This window comes from Microcaecilia unicolor, chromosome 11 (assembly GCF_901765095.1).
Source record: "Microcaecilia unicolor chromosome 11, aMicUni1.1, whole genome shotgun sequence".
In the NCBI taxonomy this organism is placed as follows: Eukaryota; Metazoa; Chordata; class Amphibia; order Gymnophiona; family Siphonopidae; genus Microcaecilia; species Microcaecilia unicolor.
Window position 1 is genome coordinate 102,354,618 of NC_044041.1, and position 19,328 is coordinate 102,373,945.

General features: G+C 45.0%; 1 protein-coding gene across 1 annotated transcript in view; it reads right to left on the minus strand.

Annotated features, from left to right (window-relative positions):
- LOC115480953 (disintegrin and metalloproteinase domain-containing protein 10-like) overlaps window positions 1-19,328 on the minus strand; it is a 261,843-nt gene that overhangs the window by 119,189 nt on the left and 123,326 nt on the right. The window contains exon 9 of the mRNA XM_030219937.1: window positions 15,867-16,031. Coding sequence (XP_030075797.1) covers window positions 15,867-16,031 — 165 coding nt within the window. The remainder of the gene's footprint in view (window positions 1-15,866; window positions 16,032-19,328) is intronic.

A 19,328-nucleotide genomic window follows, 5' to 3' on the forward strand; every position in this document is an offset into this window, starting at 1 on the left:
TCTTGATGAATGTTTACATAAAGAAGAAGTTAATATCTTTTGTGTACCTTGAATGAAAATGTTTTGTACTGCCCCAGAACAAAGACAGTGCCTTTCTAGGCGACTGCCTAGTTTGCCCCAATTTACTTAAATTGCCTTCTCTTTCACCATATTATCTCAGAAAAAAGAGGGATATTTCTACATCATGATAATGCTAAACAGCTGTCTATTTCCCCCCTTTTTTCTGTATTCTTTATTACCTTTATTTACTATAAATGGAGAAACTGTGCTCCTAACTGATTACTTGATGTCCTAATCTTCTTTGTTATGCAAGCTATGAATTAGTTTTCTTAGGAGAAATATAGAACTTTATTTTCCCTAATTTCCATTGTTAACAATTGGATGCTGATGTAATTTTTATTTTTTCCTAATTTATTTTCCATGGAATGCCTTACCACGTAACCTAAAAACAATTCACGAACTAACTTTCATAAATCTCTGAAGACATATCTCTTCAATAAGGCATACCACAACGATCAATAATTGTAACTCCTACACATCACCACTTTACCTTACATTCTAACTGGTTTCTTTCTATGTCTATCATCCTATTCTATATGCAATTCCAACTGTAACCTTTTTTACTCTGGAACGGCGAATGCCATAACGGAACAATGTAAGCCACATTGAGCCTGCAAAAAGGTGGGAAAATGTGGGATACAAATGCACAAAATAATAATAATAAATAATAATAAATGTAATGTGCCTATCTAATGCTTTCAATAAGCTTGTTTGTAATAGCCCTATGATAAAGATTTAAAAAAATAATGTCTTGAATTGTATGGAATATAATTGTGCAGAACTTACAAGAATTCTCCCATTCAATTTTGGAAAATGTTATGTTGAAAGTTACAGAAATGTTTAAACTAATGAGAAAGTCTATTTGTAATGAGAGCTGAAAATATGCATGTGTAAACTAAATCTATGTAGAAATGTTTGTACACGGACATGTATATGACTTCTGACATCCTCTTTTTAGTCAGACAAGTATGGCCATTGATTTTTATTATATCCTACATATACCTTGAACTGTGCAAACCATGAAATCTGAGAACACCCTTGAGTTAATGCCATGCTGTTAAGGAATTCAACAACCATTAAGTGGACTATTTAACTTGCTAGAAACCATTAGCCCTCTAAATGGAAGTTTTCTACATGCAACATGATGCCTGCCTGTGTGAACCTTCCAACTGTGTACAGACTGCTGCTTCATAATACCAGAACCTACACTGACCGTCGATTTCTCTGATGCCAGGATTGTCTACTTATCAAATCAACAAAGTTTTAAGTGTCTTTGAATACCCTGCTTTCTAGCTGCTTACATTGTAAAACCACACATTATGGACTTTTCCAAAGATTTTATTTTTATTACTTAATTAACTCCTTACATCACAAGCTGTTTTATGTACTGTTTGTTATTCTGGATGTGAGCCCTTGAGCCCAGGCCGACGCCTAGTATAGGATTTTGGCCAAGGCCTAGGGTAGACCGAACAGGCCCCACACACCACCCCAGCCACCAAGCCCCGCACACTCACAACAGCCAACAGTCACCACCAGAAAGTGGGAGATACAGCCGATCAGGAACCCACTCATGCAGAGATGAAGCAAGCAGGCCTCATGGCCGACCGGGAACCGAGTCACACTCTGGGAAGGGAGAAAGAACAACAAGAGTTCCACACGCAACTGGGCCACAAGCAGCGCACACAGTGCAGGGTAGAGCCACAAAGGAAAGGGTGAGAGGCAGAAGCCTCTAAAGGTATACAAGGCTGTGCCACAGGCAAACAAGAATACAGGAAGCCCCAGAAAGAAACACTCTAGGCTTATACAACACAGCACTCAAGGAAAAAAGGAAACCAACTATAGGAATACACTCTAGGCTGAACAAGGGAACTAGGTTGTACCTACAGCATACAACCATAGGCGGTCGGTGGCCCAACTGTTTGGGAAGGCTAAAGGGGGTGGGGTTAGGGGTGGGGCCAGGGGTGGAGCTTAAATCCATAATTGTCTGATAACACAGAAAAAAAATAAAAATAAAAGTCACAATTAATACCTTTTTTAAAATTGAAATATTAGATATGTATCATATGCAAAGAATAAAGTGGTTGCTCAAAGCATATACTAACCACAATCGCTCAACTGCAAAACACTATGCACAACTTTGTGCAAAAACACACTCAGAACCTTACTGTAACATAAATATTACACTGGGCAGAACCTAATACACCAATATACCACCCATATGGAAAATGCAGACCGTCAACAATATGAAACAAGGGATCATAATATCACAATTCTCATGTAGAGCCACAAAACACCCTAATTCATGTTTAATATGGGATAAAATGCCATAACTAAGTAAATAAATAAATATAAACTTTTAATGTTGAGCACCTGATTCTCAAAGTGGACATATTCCAAACACTATAATGAAAATAAAATGATCTTTTCTACCTTTGTCGTCTGGTGACTTTGTTTTTCTGATCATGCTGGCCCAGTATCCAATTCTGCTGCTATCTGTCCTCTTAACTCCATTTCCAGGGTTTCCTTTCCATTTATTTCTTTACTTTCCGCCTTTCTTCTTCATTTCTTGCCTTACATCCGTAAGTAAAAGTTGGGTCCTCTGCAGACTTGACTGTCCAGTGGATCCAGCTTCTGCCTATTTTCTCCATCGATGTGCAGGTTTTCTCCCTTTTCCCTCATCTCATTCCTCTTTCTTCCCTACCCTCCATCCATGTCCAGCATTTCTTCTCTCTCCCTTCCCCTCCATCCATGTGCATCTCGTTCCTCTGTCTTCCCTCCCCTCCATGCATGTCCAGAATTTCTCCCCTTCATCCATGTGCATCTCCTTCCTGTCTTCCTTTCCCTCCCCTCCATCCATGTCCAACAATTCTCCTCTCTCCCTGTCCTCCCCTCCATCCATGTCCAGCAACCCTCCTCTCTCCCCTGCCCTCCATCCATCCATGTCCAGCAACCCTCCTCTCTCCCCTGCCCTCCCCTCCATCCACCCATGTTCAGCAACCCTCCTCTCCCTTCTAGCCACCCACCCATGTCCAGCAACTCTCCTCTCCCCTCTAGTCACCCATCCATGTCCAGCAACTCTACTCTCCCTTCCATCCACCTATGTCCAGCAAATCTCCTCTCCCTGACCTCCTCTCCATCCATGTCCAGCAGCCCTCCTCTCTCCCATGCCCTGCCCTCCATCCACCCATGTCCAGGAACCCTCCTCTCCCCTCTAGCCACCCACTCATGTCCAGCAACCCTCCTCTCCCCTCTAGCCACCCACCCATGTCCAGCAACTCTACTCTCCCTTCCATCCACCTATGTCCAGCAAATCTCCTCTCCCCTGACCTCCCCTCCATCCATGTCCAGCAGCCCTCCTCTCTCCCGTGCCCTGCCCTCTATCCACCCATGTTCAGCAACCCTCCTCTCTCCCCTTCCCTCCCCTCCATCCATGTCCAACAATTCTCATCTCTCCCTGCCTTCCCCTCCATCCATGTCCAGCAACCCTCCTCTCTCCCCTGCCCTCCATCCATCCATGTCCAGCAACCCTCCTCTCTCCCCTGCCCTCCCCTCCATCCACCCATGTTCAGCAACCCTCCTCTCCCCTCTAGCCACCCACCCATGTCCAGCAACCCTCCTCTCCCCTCTAGCCACCCACCCATGTCCAGCAACTCTACTCTCCCCTCCATCCACCTATGTCCAGCAAATCTCCTCTTCCCCGACCTCCCCTCCATCCATGTCCAGCAGCCCTCCTCTCTCCCCTGCCCTGCCCTCTATCCACCCATGTTCAGCAACCCTCCTCTCTCCCCTTCCCTCCCCTCCATCCATGTCCAACAATTCTCATCTCTCCCTGCCCTCCCCTCCATCCATGTCCAGCAACCCTCCTCTCTCCCCTGCCCTCCCCTCCATCCACCCATGTTCAGCAACCCTCCTCTCCCCTCTAGCCACCCACCCATGTCCAGCAACCCTCCTCTCCCCTCTAGTCACCCACCCATGTCCAGCAACTCTACTCTCCCCTCCATCCACCTATGTCCAGCAAATCTCCTCTCCCCTGACCTTCCCTCCATCCATGTCCAGCAGCCCTCCTCTCTCCCCTGCCCTGCCCTCTATCCACCCATGTTCAGCAACCCTCCTCTCTCCCCTGCCCTCCCCTCCATCCACCCATGTCCAGGAACCCTCCTCTCCTCTCTAGCCACCCACCCATGTCCAGTAACCCTCCTCTCCCCTCTAGCCACCCACCCATGTCCAGCAACTCTACTCTCCCCTCCGTCCACCTATGTCCAGCAAATCTCCTCTCCCCTGACCTCCCCTCCATCCATCTCCAGCAGCCCTCCTCTCTCCCCTGCCCTGCCTTCTATCCACCCCTGTTCAGCAACCCTTCTCTCTTCCCTGCCATCCCCTCTATCCACCCATGTCCAGCAACCCTCCTCGCCCCTCTAGCCACCCACCCATGTCCAGCAACTCTACTTTCCCCTCCATCCACCTATGTCCAGCAAATCTCCTCTCCCCTGACCTCCCCTCCATCCATATCCAGCAGCCCTCCTCTCTCCCCTGCCCTGCCCTCTATCCACCCATGTTCCGCAACCCTCCTCTCCCTTGCCCCCCTCCATCCATACCCAGCGCGATTCTCCTCTCCCCTGCCTCCCTCCATCTGGGCAAGCGGCGCCGTGAGTCTCCCCTTCCTTACTATCTGCCCCGCACCGCCCTTGGGGTTTTTAATCTTTAATGTACCTCCGTCCCAGCGCTGGCCGCGTCATTTCAAAGCCCACCCTGCCCGTCTCTATTCTTCTCTCCCTTCGTGATGTGAGTTCTTTCCGCAGAGTCCCGCCTTCTGACATCATTTCCTCGAGGGTGGGACTCTGAGGGAACGAACTGACCTCATGAAGGGAGAGAAGAATAGAGACAGACAGGGCGGGCTTCGAAATGACGTGGCCGGCGCTAGGACGGAGGTACATTAAAGATTAAAAACCCCAAGGGCGGTGCGGGGCAGATAGTAAGGAAGGGGAGGGAAGGGGAGACTCACGGCGCTGCTCGCCTGCCCACCCAGAAATTCTGACAAACGGGTGGGTGGCCGGCCAAACCCCCCCCCCCCCCGGACGCCTAATGCTTTCCTGCTACGGCTGGGGAGTCTTAGCCTCCCCAAGCCTCTTATACCGGGCGCCTATGCATACAATGATACAGGGAAAGGGGAAGCCACTCATAGGAACACTCTAGGCTGTACCTTACAGCACTCAGGGACCAAGGGAAGGAAAACCACCTACAGGAATACACTCTAGGCTGAACCATTCAGCCCACAAAGGAACTAGGCTGTACCTACAACATACAACGATTCAGGGAACACACTAGGCTGATTATACAGCATACAAAGGGAAAGGGAGAACTATCTAAGGAATATACAAAGCTGGCCCCACAACCCCCAAGTGAAAAAGGGAACTGCTAAAGGGAAAAAACAGGGCAGAGCTACTCAGCAGACAAAGATAAAGGGGAGAGTAAGCAAACAGAGGAAGCTGCCTTGATACACACAGACCAGAAAAGGAACGCTGCTCCCCGTACACAGAAGACAGCTACAGCAAACAAAGTGGAGTGGAGGAGTGGCCTAGTGGTTAGAGCACTGGTCTTGCAATCCAGAGGTGGCCAGTTCAAATCCCGCTGCTGCTCCTTGTGATCTTGGGCAAGTCACTTAACCCTCCATTGCCTCAGGTACAAACTTAGATTGTGAGCCCTCCTGGGACAGAGAAATATCCAGTGTACCTGAATGTAACTCGCCTTGAGCTACTACTGAAAAAGGTGTGAGCAAAATCTAAATAAATAAAGAGAACTAAAACAAACAAACAAGAGCAAAATACAAGGACAGGGGGAGGCAGAACCACAGGGAGCAGAGAAGAAGATCAGCACAACAAAGGGAACATCGAGGGAGAGAAAGTTAAACAAACAAACTGAAATGACTCAAGGCACAAGCTTACCCCAGACTGCACTACGTTAGAGCAGGAGAAAGCAAACCAGGTGTGGGGAGTGAGGCAATCAGGCTCAAGCTGGGAATACCCAGAACACACACACACACACACACAACACACACACACAGAATAAGCAAGCAGGAGGAGAAAGAAAGGCTAAACTCCAAGGAGTGACCACGCGCAGACTGGCTTCAGCAAAGCAATCAGAGCAATCAACACCAAAGCAATGATTGCAGGGGAAAGGCAGACTTAAATGGATCAGGCTTCTGACATCTGCTGGCTCAGCCCCTGACAAGTCAATCAGGAGAGAGTCCCCATCATTCCCCTGCCTATCTAGCAGAATCATAACACTATTCATGTTAATTGCTTATACATTGTTCACCATGCTATGGAAAAAATCTTGTTACTCCTGCTACACCGCATGTTGATGATTTTGTATCTGTTTCTATTGCTGCCTCTTCCTAGTGTTCTCTTATCACTTCCTATTTTTCTAATTTTCTTCCCTTTCTTCAAGGTTTCTTTCTTGAACTCCTTGGTTTTCTGGCTTTTTTCCTTATTCTCTTTTGCTCTCTCCCCTGTTTTCACTCTATGTTTTAGAAATTGTTCTCTGTACCTTTTACTACCAGAAATTATGCTTAATGAAATTTCTACCATGATTTATTCTACCTCTCAACTTACCACTCCCACACCCTACCACACTTCCTTGCTGAAGAACCTGCCACTACCTCAACTCTGGTTTTGCCTCCCTATTCCTTTTAACTGGGAGCCAAAAAGAGGGAAATATGTCTATCATTTTAGCTATAAGCTATAATGTTTTACTTCAGGTATACTGTATTACTTCCCATCCCCAATCTCTCTTTTCCTATCAGCCACATGAAGGAATTTCTGGTTGGTCACATGCTCTGATGGTGAGACTGTTGCTAAGACAACTCAGACACCTGGTATATCCTGTTGCAAAAGTGATTTACTGAGAAAAAGTATGGCAAGGACTGATTGCAAGCCTCCAGCACATATGAAAGTCCCAAATACAAGTCTCCAGCCCATATGCAGCACCTATGATTCGTCCAGCACCTATGATTCGTCCAGGGTAGAGGAGAGGTGGATGCTCACCATAGCATATAAAGCCACGCTTCAGACAAAGGAACTCTGAAAAACTACATATACTTGGAGAGAGTTTCAGATCCGTCCAATGGTCTATGGTTTTTCCCGAAGGGAAATATCTAAGAATATTTCTCTTTATTTCTTTCTTTATTTCTTTCTCTGCTTTCTCTCTGTTCTGTGACCTTTGTATGGGGAACAATCTCTTCTTCCTTCTTTTTCTCTTCTTTATATAATTAGTCTAATTACTTATAATTACCAGAGGTACTGATGTTAGATTTTGTAAGTTTTGTTATAACTTTACAACTGATGTCAGATGCTGTGATGGTGGGTGAGTAATTAAAGACTTTTAATTCTCTCTAATTCCTGTACAATTTTTTCTATAATATTTTGTGATATTTCATATGTTTTTTACAGAATAGCAAACCAAACGCAGCCTAATACAAGGGGCACATGGACAGATCATCCAGTTGGAACTCCGGCTGCGGGGTACCTCATTGATCCCCCCTCTCTCCAGAATTGTTTAACATCTACCTTAGTTCCTTGAGCAATCTTCTTCTTGAGGGAGGAATCACCTTATTATCATACGCAGACAATATTTTCCTTCTCTGCCCATTGAAGGGAACATCAGACAGTTTTCTGAGTTCTATCACACACTGCATTTCCTATATCGACAGTTGGGCTACCAGACACCATCTGTACTTGAATAAACACAAACTAAGATACTCTGGTTTGGGGATAATAATCCAAATAGTTATGTAGTCTTAGCATCCAACAAAAACTTGCAATTCGAGGGATCTTATAGAGTACTGGGAGTAATTTTGGATTCCAACCTCACATTCGAAAAACAGGTTGCTGCTCTGAGAAAGAAGATCTTTCTAAGGCTCAGGCAGTTGTGTGTGATCAGGTCTTCTTTATGGAAAGAAGACTTTAGAACTCTGGCACAGGCTACACTACTCTCTCAACTAGATTACTGCAACTCCTTATATTCTCAGATCAGCTGTAAGTTGAAAGCCCAACTACAACTACTCCAGAACACAGTGGCTAGACTAATCTATGACTTAGGTTGGTTTGACAGTATTTCCCCAAAGCTGAAGAAGCTACATTGGCTACCTATCACACAGCATATTAGATTCAAAATGATGTGTATGGTTTTCAAGGCTGTTTTGGGGTCTAATCATGCAGAAGGGTTGATAGACTTGCTGAAGTTCCCTCACTCTATGAAAAACCTCTGTTACCATTGGACTTTAACATTGAGTTACCCTTCCACAAAAAATGTTAGATTAAAATCTATCCTCGAGGGAGTCACGTGATATCGTGCTAGGAGAGCGGGCATAGGTGGGAGATGACCTGGGCCCGGATCGCGAAAACGCACCCTCCATGAGTTTTTTCTCAGTGTTTGAACCAGCAAAATAGAGGCATAGGCTCTGAAAACCTGCGAGGTGGTGGTAAAGAAGATCAGTTTGAGCCTCCAGCATGTCTACAAAGCTACAATGGTGGGAGAAAGAGAAAGCATTGCACAGCGAGCCCAAGATGGTGGCTGGAGAAGATCCCAGAGGCTCCTCTGTAAGTTCCGCATGGGTGGCTGAAGTTGTCTCTGAGGTGAAAAAGGCTATTGCAGACTCTTTGGACAAACGACTGCAAGAGGTGGCAGACAAGTTAGATCATGTGGATGGAAAACTGGAGTCCCTAAAGGGCAAATTTTCTGCATACTGTCAGTGCGTTTCAGATCTAGAGGACCGAGTGCAGCAACTCTCCTCCCTGAACACCACATTACAAGATAGAATGCGATCACTGGAAGATAAGGTGGATGACATTGAAAATCGTTCGAGGAGAGGGAACCTGCGCTTGGTTGGACTCCCGGAGAGTATTGCAGAAGTGGAATTGAGACAATTCTTGGAGTTGTGGCTGGTTTCTACTCTGTGGCTGTAGTCGGCAGTGGGTCCGCTCCGTATTGAGTGGCCAGCGTTGATCACGGTCAAGATCCTTTAACATCTTGCAGAGACCATCTGACAAAGTTAAGTTTTCAGTGTTTTGAGCAGTTCATTAAGCAAGCTGTTTATTAAGTTTATAGTTAACACACTACATAATGGAGGTTTTTGCCTATGATGAAGAAGTCCCGCTCCTTTAAGGTTATTTATTAAAAAACCTAGGAGCTTCTCGAGGCTTTTTTCCTCCTTCTCATCTGAAGTGTGTCCATGATTTTGAGCTCCTATATTGTTTGTGCGAATTGGCAAATTGAGGAACTCCTCTTCCCCATCCAGTTTTGTAGTTTATTTCAAGAATCCAACTTTTTAACATGGTATTATTTCCTAAGTGGTTGTATGTCCTTCAATTATTGCCCCCCAAACTATTTAAACAAGACTTGGCTGTTTTACAAAAATTACTGTCTCGTTTTTGCGAGACTGAGCAGAAACAAAAGGTGCCTTTTAAGTATCTAATTGGTTCCTGGAGATATGGGGGTTTTGGCCTTCCAAATCTACGTTTATATAATTATGCTTGCCTGCTTCAGCACCTGGGGGATTGGATACTAGAGGAGCAAAGCTATACTCCGCGTATGTATGAGGCGGCTTTTTATTCTCCTTGGCATGTTCTTTCCCTTTTGCATTCCTCAACGGACCATCTGCCCTTATGTGTCCATCGTAGCGTAATTTTTCAGTCGTTAAGACAGGCGTGGTGTTATTTAGTTCCACTTCTTGGAGGTCAGCCCGAGATTTCGGATCAGCTACCAATTTGGGGTAATTTGCAGTTCTCACCAGGGCAAGATAATGTGAGTTTTAGACGATGGGCGGAGAAGGGCTATTTTCTGTTATAACATGTTTTAGATGGGCAAGGCAAGATGCTCTCTTGGAGTATTTTGTGCGATTGGGGGGTAGTAGAGATTAAAGATTTTTGGCCTACAACCAATTGAGGCATTCTATGCACTCCCTGGACACGCTCGCATTGTTGTCCTCTCTAGGGACATGTTTACAGACATTTTTTGATAAGTTTCAGGATGAGGGACTATCAATGTCTGGCCTATACAAAGAACTGCAGACTATTTTGCCATCTCAACAATATGGGGATCTTATTGCTAAATGGTGTCGGGATTTGGGGTTGCCAGGTACTTCCTTTGATCTGTATAAGCTCATTAAACGTATTCCAGAGATCTCGGTGAGTGCGGAGCTGAGGGAGTGTCAGTTTCGCACATTACAAAGAGCATATCTTATGCAGGAGCAACTTTTTAAGATGGGCGCGATTGAGTCGCCAACATGTCAGAAGAGCAAACAAGGTCAGACTTCCTTCTTTCATGCGTTTAGAGGTTGCCTGAAAATTAGTAGCTTTTGGAATGATGTATCTTGCTACCTTACTAAGTTGTTGGGACGTGCGGTTCCCTTTTCCCCTGCAGGGTTCTTGCTAGACAAGTATGAAGCCTTCTGTATCCAAAATCGGGTGCAGGTATTGTTTCTTGGTAAGGCAGGAGTGATGGGTATGAGAATTATTCTGGGGGTGTGGGTTGGTGAGGAGGCCCCTTCCTTTTGGGCTTGGAGGAATCAAATGCATGCATTGATGCTCCTGGAACGTCAGGATGCTAAGTGCTCACCCAAGCGTTGGAAAGTGTTTCTTGAAGTGTGGGATGTGTACATTCGGTCTCTTCCGCATAGGGCCAGGAGCTTAATTCTTAATTCTTAGCTCAATATGACTCTATCTACTCCAGTATGTGGTGCGAGGAGACTCCTTCCAGTACAGACTTATTGTGAATGAGGGTCTTGGGCGCCTAAATAGGGTTGGGCAGCGCACACAACTTCTTTTCCTTTTTTTTTTTTTAGTTCCGTAGGTGTTGTAACGCACGTTAGGAGTGGATTATAAATTAGTATCCAGGGTTGACTGGAGGGGATAGAGGGGGAGGGGGGTTGTAGAGAGATTATGGGGAGATTTCTGTTCTTGCTTGGTTAAGATTGTTCTTGTGGCTGGGTCAAAGTGTATAAACAATTTTTCCTTAATTTTGGAATTTTGTAAGAGGGGGTGGGATGTGGGGTTGGGTCGGGTGGGGTAAAAAGTATTAAAACTGTTGGTGATGAGCTCCTTAATTGGCACTTATTAAGATGGTGTTGGTTTTTTTTTTCCTTACTTGTTGGTTGTATTTTCCATTGTGTCATCAATAAAAACTGCTGAAACTAAAATCTATCCTCGAAAGATCATTCCCGTTTCAGGTATCATGTCAATGGAATGCACTATCTCTGCTTCTAGAGACACAACCTTCATATACATGATTTAGGAAGATGCTCAAGACCCATCTATGCAATAGTTAACCCTGTGCTTGCACCGAGATTCTAGGCTTTCTGTAACTCTTCCCTCAAATGACTAGATCTTCTTTTTTGTAAACTGCTGCAAATCCAACTGTGGAACAATGGTCGGCATATAAGAACCAGATAGAATAGGTCGACTGAATTCCAGTTTTGGCTTTGGCACTGAAACCAGCCTGAACTCCAGGTTTGATCACTCTTCGGTTTTGGACGAAAATGTCAGTATATTATCGGCTGAAACCATACCTCATCCCCCTATGACCACTCTTTGCCTGCCTCCCCCACCACATACACCGCCAGAGCAGCTACCCCAACCAAAACAACTCCACCCTCCCACCATCCGAGGGCCCACCCCTGGACCTTCCTTTAAATGCCCTTGTGGTTTAGTGGCCTCTTCTGGGCAGGAGGATCCCCACTCGCTCCTGTCCCTGCTGGTTTCTTAGCTAAAATGGCTGCCGAGACTTCCCAAGGCAGTTTCATGAGACTGAGGGAGGTCACAGCATGATGGTTTCAATCTCAAAATGTCTTCTGGGACCTCCCTTGGCAGTCTTGCATTTTGACACAGGATCCTCCTGCCCGGAAGAGGCCACTAGACCACCAGGGCATTTAAAGCTAGGCCTGGGGAGGGCCTTTGGGCAGAGGAAGGGTAAAGAGGGTGACCAACCTGGCAGGACTCACTCTCTCTGCCAGGGTGTCAAGGGTGGTGACCCAGGAGGACCCTCTCTCTCTGCTGGGGGTAGGGGAGGGGAGGATCCAGTTTTGGTTTTAGCCAAAACTGAGTGGCAATGTCGGTGCTGATTCGGTTTCTGCTACCCTTTACCATACGGTCCATCCAGTCTGCCCAAAAAAAGGCAAAGCAGCACCTGTCACTTTGGTGCAGGTTATAATCATTCATGTTTAAACACTGGTTGGCAATTTGTCATCATGCCAACCATATATAGGTAGTTAAATATGATTCACCCCTTCAAAAAAATGTAGTAGATTTCTGAGGCAAGATTTTGCTTGGCTAAATCCATGTTGGCTTTGTCCCATTAATACATGCCTATGTATAAGTTCAGTAACTTTACTCTTTATAATAGTCTCCATCATTTTCCCTGACATCATCAGGCTGACTGGTCTATAATTTCCTGGATCACCTCTGGAATCATCTTGAAAAACTGAGATTATATTGCTCCCCTTCCCCCAAGCTTCAGGTACCACATTTAACTTTAAGGATAAGTTACAAATGACTAATAATAGATCTGCAATTTCATTTTTTTAGTTGTGTCAGTATTCTGGGATGTATACCATCCAGTCCAGGTAATTTGTTTCTTTTTAGTTTGTCAGTTTGTCCTACTACATCTTCCAGGTTTACAGAGATTTGTTTCAGTTCCTCTAACTCATCACTAATAAATAGTCTGGTCAATATTCAAAGTGATTTAACTAGGCAGGAGCCTCCTGTCCAGCTAAATTGCCTGTGCCTGCCTAACTGCTGATATTCAGTGGCACTTAACCAGACAGTGGTGCTGAATATCAGCACTAACCGCCCCTGCCCTGTCCGGTTAGTGCTGGGATGGTCCAAGGGTGGTGCCTGGGCAGAGCAGCCAGTAGTTAACCCGTTGGTACCAATATCCACCCACTATCTAGTGTTAATATGTGTTCTAGCTTGAGACCTATCCACTGGAATGGTGGTGGGCCAAGCTACGCAGCTCAAAACAGCTGAAAAGCACTAACTAGGCCTGATAACCAGCTGATGGCCTTATAGCAGAGAGCCTGCAAGAGCAGGACTGCTTGGTGAGTCTTAATGAAACCTGGTACAACTTTCAAATTGAGTGTAACACTTACGATGTAGAAATTAATGACAAAAATGGTAAAAAGTTTGGTTCTTAAAATGGAGATTGTCTTTATAAAATGGCTCCCTGTATCACAAGATATAAAGACACAGATCTCTCTCTCAGGATTAGGAAAGAGGTTTTAAAAGTGTTGAAATTGGCACTATGAAGCAATCTTTGAGAGGAGGGGCAGGTGGGCACCTGACCTGCGGTTAAGTATGATTCAGAGATGAAGCAAGATTAGAGAAAAAAAAGTCCCTCTCCATAGACTTGTATGGGGACCAAATACTATATAAGAAGTGGGCATCAGAGCTATCGTTGGAACGTTTTCCCCAACGAGTCTTGAAGGAGCGAAGCTCTGGCCGGTTGAATCCAGAATCTATCCTATGAATGTACCAAACTGAAGTCCTGATTTGGGTGAGAATAAATACACTATTTCTGTAACTAAACTGTTTCTGTCTTTGTTTCAATCTATTCTCTCTCTTCCACCTGTTTTACAGAATAACACACACACGTAAGATTTCTCACTCACATATATTTCATATATTTCATAGATTTCATGTGGGAACATAAATGGCCAAAGATTCACTTAGATCCAAATAGACAGAAAGCTGTGGTCATGGGAATTAGATTTGAACTGCGCCTTCTGTTCCCTCCCCAGCGCCGATACCCATGGAATGGGGTGTCACTGGAATTCAGGGAGGCGGTGATTAACAAGATCTTAGAAGAACAAACCCTCTGTACACCTCCGTGGGGAAGGGTCCTGCGGGGGTCTAGAGAGGGTTAGATAAAAACACTAGTTAAATAAGCAAAAAGACTATCCTAACTTTAGCCATGAGCTAGCCGGACATCTAAATATTGGCGGGTGCCCAGCTATTTTCTAGGTAATGACATCGGGGGGGTTCCAGTACCTTACTAGTCCAAAATGCAGCTACACGATGGTTTAGAATGAAGTAACAAGTACAAATGTGACAAAGCTTCACAAGCGCTAGCCAATTGATCCACTTGTAAAGGCTCAAATACAGTTACTACTCAATGTTTTTTTGGGGGGTGAGAAAAAGACCTCAGAGAACTGTCAAAAAGGTCATATGAGTTTATCTTGTTGGGCAGACTGGATGGACCATGCAGGTCTTTTTCTGCCATCATCTACTATATGTTACTATGTGCTTTTTGCACTGGAATGTTTCTCTTTCATCGATCTCAAAAACTCCCTCTTTTATATAGTCAGATGCTATCAATTATCATGCACTACCTCTTATACTTAAATTGTACATTGGCATGTCTGCATCAAGTATAAGAGCATTACAAGTAATCCAGAATGCGGCTGCTGGAGTTTTAGTGGGACTATCAAAGTTCTCTCATATTTCTCCAGTGCTTAAGCAGTTGCACTGGTTACCAGTGCAACAAAGAATACACTTTAAGGTACTGATGATTGTACACCAAACGTTGTATGCTGCTGCACCATATTATTTGAATGAGCTTTGTCCTTCTACCAGCCAAGACGGGTATTAAGATCAGAGCCTGCCAAACGACTGTCATCAGATGAGGTAGTGCGTTTACATTACGTTGACACAAGGGCTTCTGCATTTGTGTTGGTGGGAATTTCATTATGGAATGCTCTCCCTGTACAGTTTTGCCTTTGTGATAGTCTTCTGCAGTTTAAAAAATTGTTGAAGACTAAGCTTTTTGTGGCTGCGTTTTCTTTTACTATTTTTCTGACATTATGGGGACTTTGTCGTAATGTGTTCTGTTCTGTATTGTTTTGTGCTATAATGTGTAATGGATTATGGATGTTTTATTGTAAACCACCTCGTTTTAGGTGGCCTATAAATTTTAAAATCAATCAATCATGCTAAACAGTCGACTTATTGTAGTGATCTAACAACACCATAAAACCAGCACTTATCTTTTTCTGCCCAGTGGGGCCACCATTTCACTTCGGTAAAGCTTCCTCAGGGGCTCCACTAATTCACCATTCAAATTTTCTTATTCCCTTAATTTCCAAATGGCTAGCAGGGCACCTGTCTAAATATTGGCAAGTACCCAGTTATCTTCTGGGTAGTGACATCAGAGGTTTCCAGTACCTTCCCTCATCCCCCAATCTGGATCCCCTCTCCCTACCACCCCTAAAGACAGGGAGCCTCTGATGAGGCCCCACCTCTGTAGGGCCTACCTTGGATATGCCCACCTGATCCTGCCTGTTGTGGCTTCAACCTCTAAATGGCCACTGCAATCTCTATCGGCAGTTTCATAGTACCTGCTAGTACAAGGCTGCCACTAGAGGCTGTGGTGGTCATCTTAAGACCAGAGCAGTGGCTGACAGGAGTGAGTGGGCATCACTCATTCCTGTAAGAATCCCTAGACCACCAGAGATAACCAAGGTAGGCCCAGGGGGCCTCACTGGGAGCCACTTCAAATGGCTACCATGATCTCTAATGGCAGTCTTGTGGTAATTCTGTAGAAATTTGTCTCCATTCCCCAAACCAATCTAGCATGAAAAACATTTAGTAATTACTCAGAACTCGGTCCTCTCTTTCTGGCTGAAGCAAAGCAGGCTTTGATATAACTTGCTCCACCCAGCAGGTAATTAATTCATTTTTACCTATTGTAAACCATGGTTTCAGGTCAAATTCAGAATTGACACTCTAAGCTGGGGTGAATTTGTCACTTGTACTCACCGGAGCTCCGAGGACTATGACCAAGTTCATGTGCTAAAGTAATATGAATAAGTCTAGGAGGTAAATAAGTGCCATATTTCTGCAGTGTGATCAGTCCTGTGTTCAAAGATGCCTCTGACCCATCTTTTAACTTGGCATACTTAGAGCAAATTCCTCCAGAGTTTCCTGAAATAAAAGAAAGTAATCATTCTGTAAAAATGAAAATGAAAACTCCTACACAGCTGAAAACAATACTGAGTTTTAGAAAGATAGGGCTGGAAGGAACTCAAAAACGTTTTCTAGTTCACTCTCCTATGCCTCCAGGAAGGATCCACTGTGTGTAAGCCATGCCAGATATGTTTATACAATGTATTCTTTATGTATTAATCTGTTTATTGAACAAACATTGCACAAAGCAACAACATTCAATCTCCTGTAATAACAACAATCATGTATATCAATGAAGTACAATAGTCCTTTCATTTTATTATTCTGCCACCATCTCCGTTGTGCCATTAGCACACTATAGGCCCTGGGACACGTTGAGGGTAATACTCAGTCCATGGCAGTCAGCGTTTTTTATACCTGAACATTCAGTGCCAGGCCATGCCCAGATATTCAGATCAGTACTCGGAAAACTACCTAGATAAAGTTAGGACAGCTTTTTTGCTTTATCCAGATAGATACCTGGTTAGTGGACTGAATATCACCGTTAACCTGGTAACTCTCAGCTCTGCTTTAGCTCCATCCTGGACTGCCCTGGCACTACCCGGATAGTGCTGAGATGGTCTGTCTGGATTTTCAGCAACATTATCCAGTGAGTGGGACTTATCCTGGTGGGAGCTATTCCCCTACTAGATAAGTCCTGCTGAATACTGATCCTGTTGTTTCTATACCCTGTGGCCCAGACAAGGTCCTTCACACCATGGGAACACAGTCTAATGCCCCCCTCCCCAACAATGACTGATTGCCTCATACCAACACACAATGCACAATCCTTGGCCATTTCCTATCATTAACTCTCCTCCTCCCTCCCCAAGCAGATTCTGATCCAAGTCCCTGTGCTGGGCATCAACAAATCAAATGAAAAGCTTAACAGTGAAGCAGAGTCCCTCAGTACCCATCCACCTCTATCCAAAGGTATTCAGAATGGCACTTCTCTCATGAGGAGAAAGACTGGATATAGTCCTCTCAGACACATTAAAAACCATAACAGAGACTCCATCATCTCCATGGAAAACTTGTTCTGGGAGTTGGCTATTCTTACAGTTAGAAAGCCCTTCTTCCTAGGTAGCTTAAATCTTTCCTTCTGTAATATAAACCAGTGACTTCTTGTTCCATCTACAGTGACGATGAAGAACTGATCATCATCTTTTTAAAACCTGGCTATTTCAACAAGCCTTCAATATTACCTAAGGCAGCAGCCCTGATTGCTGTTCACCTGTCAGTATTGTAAGAAGGAAGAGGCTGTCCTACCCTGGTTAGGCCCCTAGAGGGCGTAGTTCCCCTAAAATGTCCAGGGAGAAGGGCTGGGTGAGTGCTGAAGGGAGCCAGTATGGGGAGGTATAGCTGGAGGTCGCTAGGACCGGGGCGAGTCCTGGAGGATAGCTGGAGGTCGCTAGGACCGGGGCGAGTCCTGGAGGATAGCCGGAGGTCGTTAGGACCGGGGAGAGTCCTGGGGATAGAAACAGGTGCAGCAGGTTATGGGCTGGGTCCTGTTTGGCTATTAACCACTTATACTCCTCCTGAGCGGTGAAGGGAGAGAAGAGCTGGCAGCTGAGGAAGAGGGCTGGTAACTGAAGCAGAGGGATCCCCATGAGAAGTACTGGCTGAGCCCTATGGCCTGGTGGTGAAAAGACTGTGTCTGGAACAGTGAAGAGGTACTGTGTGTCCCAGCTGAAAAGCCTGTGTGTCTAGAACAGTGAAGAGGTACTGTGTGTCCCAGAGGAAAAGCCTGTGTGTCTAGAACAGTGAAGAGGGACTGTGGTGTCCGGGGACTCTGTGTCCGGGGACTGAGTTAGTACTGAGCCCAAAGGGATGTGTGAGAGGGCTCAGGGGGAAGAAATCTATGGACATTGAACTGTGCAAGAAGAAATGTTTAAAATGGAAGATTGCACTGAGTAGGAAGAAATGAAATGGTTAAGCTGGAAGAACTGTTTAAGCTTGTGAAAGTGTTTTAAGCTAAAAGAAGTGTGCCCCAGAGGCTGGAATAAAGATGTGTATGAAAATAGCCTGAGAGGTGAAACCTGACTGTGTTTGCTTTTTGAGAAGCAGGTCACCCTGAGCAGAAAAGGGTGGTAGATTAATTTGCATAAATCTGCATACTGAGAACCAGCTCACCCTGAGTGAAAGAGGGACCTGGGATCCTGAGGTGGGAGCTTCATCATCACACAAGCCTCATCAGTTTCACAGTATATATTCCCTTCCTCAGACTTTCCCTGTTCCCCCCTCCACTTCTTCCCTCGTGGTTTTGTCTTTGTAGTCTTCTCTTGGTGTGTTTGCAGTGCTTTCCTATCATGATTAGTAGTTCCTTTTATTAAATTTTGTGTTATTGTAGCTCCTTGTGACTCTGGGTAAGTCACTTAACCCTCCATTGCCCCAGGTACAAATAAGTACCTGTATACAATATGTAAGCCGCATTGAGCCTGCCGTGAGTGGGAAAGCGTGGGGTACAAATGTAACAAAAAAAACCCCCACTTGGATCTGTCAGTTAGGCCAGGCAGTATAGAAAGTCTCAAACATAAACGTAAATATTTTAAAACTACTACCATCAATATTCAGTCTTGTCTTACATCTAGCTCTCTTCTATTTACAGTTCTGTATTTTATTCTGTATATCCTTGTCAAGTCATAAACTGTGAAGCTCTAAAACTGGATACAGGAAGGACAGCGATTACTATATGCCGCTGGCAGTGGCCTCTTCTCTTTACTGTGGCCCGCCTCTCTGATGTAACTTCCTGTTTCCTCAGAGGCAGGCCACAGTACAGAAGAGGCCGGTGCCTGTGGCAGGGCAGCACAAGGGAATTGCCGCTGCCGCTGCTGCTTTTTGAAAAATGGGGAAAGAAGGTAAACTAGGGGAAGGGGGTGAAAGAAGGAAGGGGGAAGATGCCAGACCTTGGCCCAGGGGGAGAGGGAGGATGGCAGCATCTCAGTCCTGCCTCATGCCTTGGGTTACCCCTGATCTCCCACTTAGACTAAGCAAGTTACTCCTTACAGACTTCTTAAAAACATAGAAACATGACGGCAGATAAAGGCCATATGACCCATCCAGTCTGCCCATCCTCTGTAACCCCTAATTCTTCCTGTTCCTAAGCGATCCCACATGGTTATCCCATGCCTTTTTAAATTCTGGAACAGTCCTCGACTCCACCACCTCCACGCCTCCACCACCCTTTCTGTGAAATAATACTTCCTTAGGTTACTCCTAAGCCTATTCCCTCTTAACTTTGTCATATGCCCCCTCATTCCAGAGCTCTCCTTCATT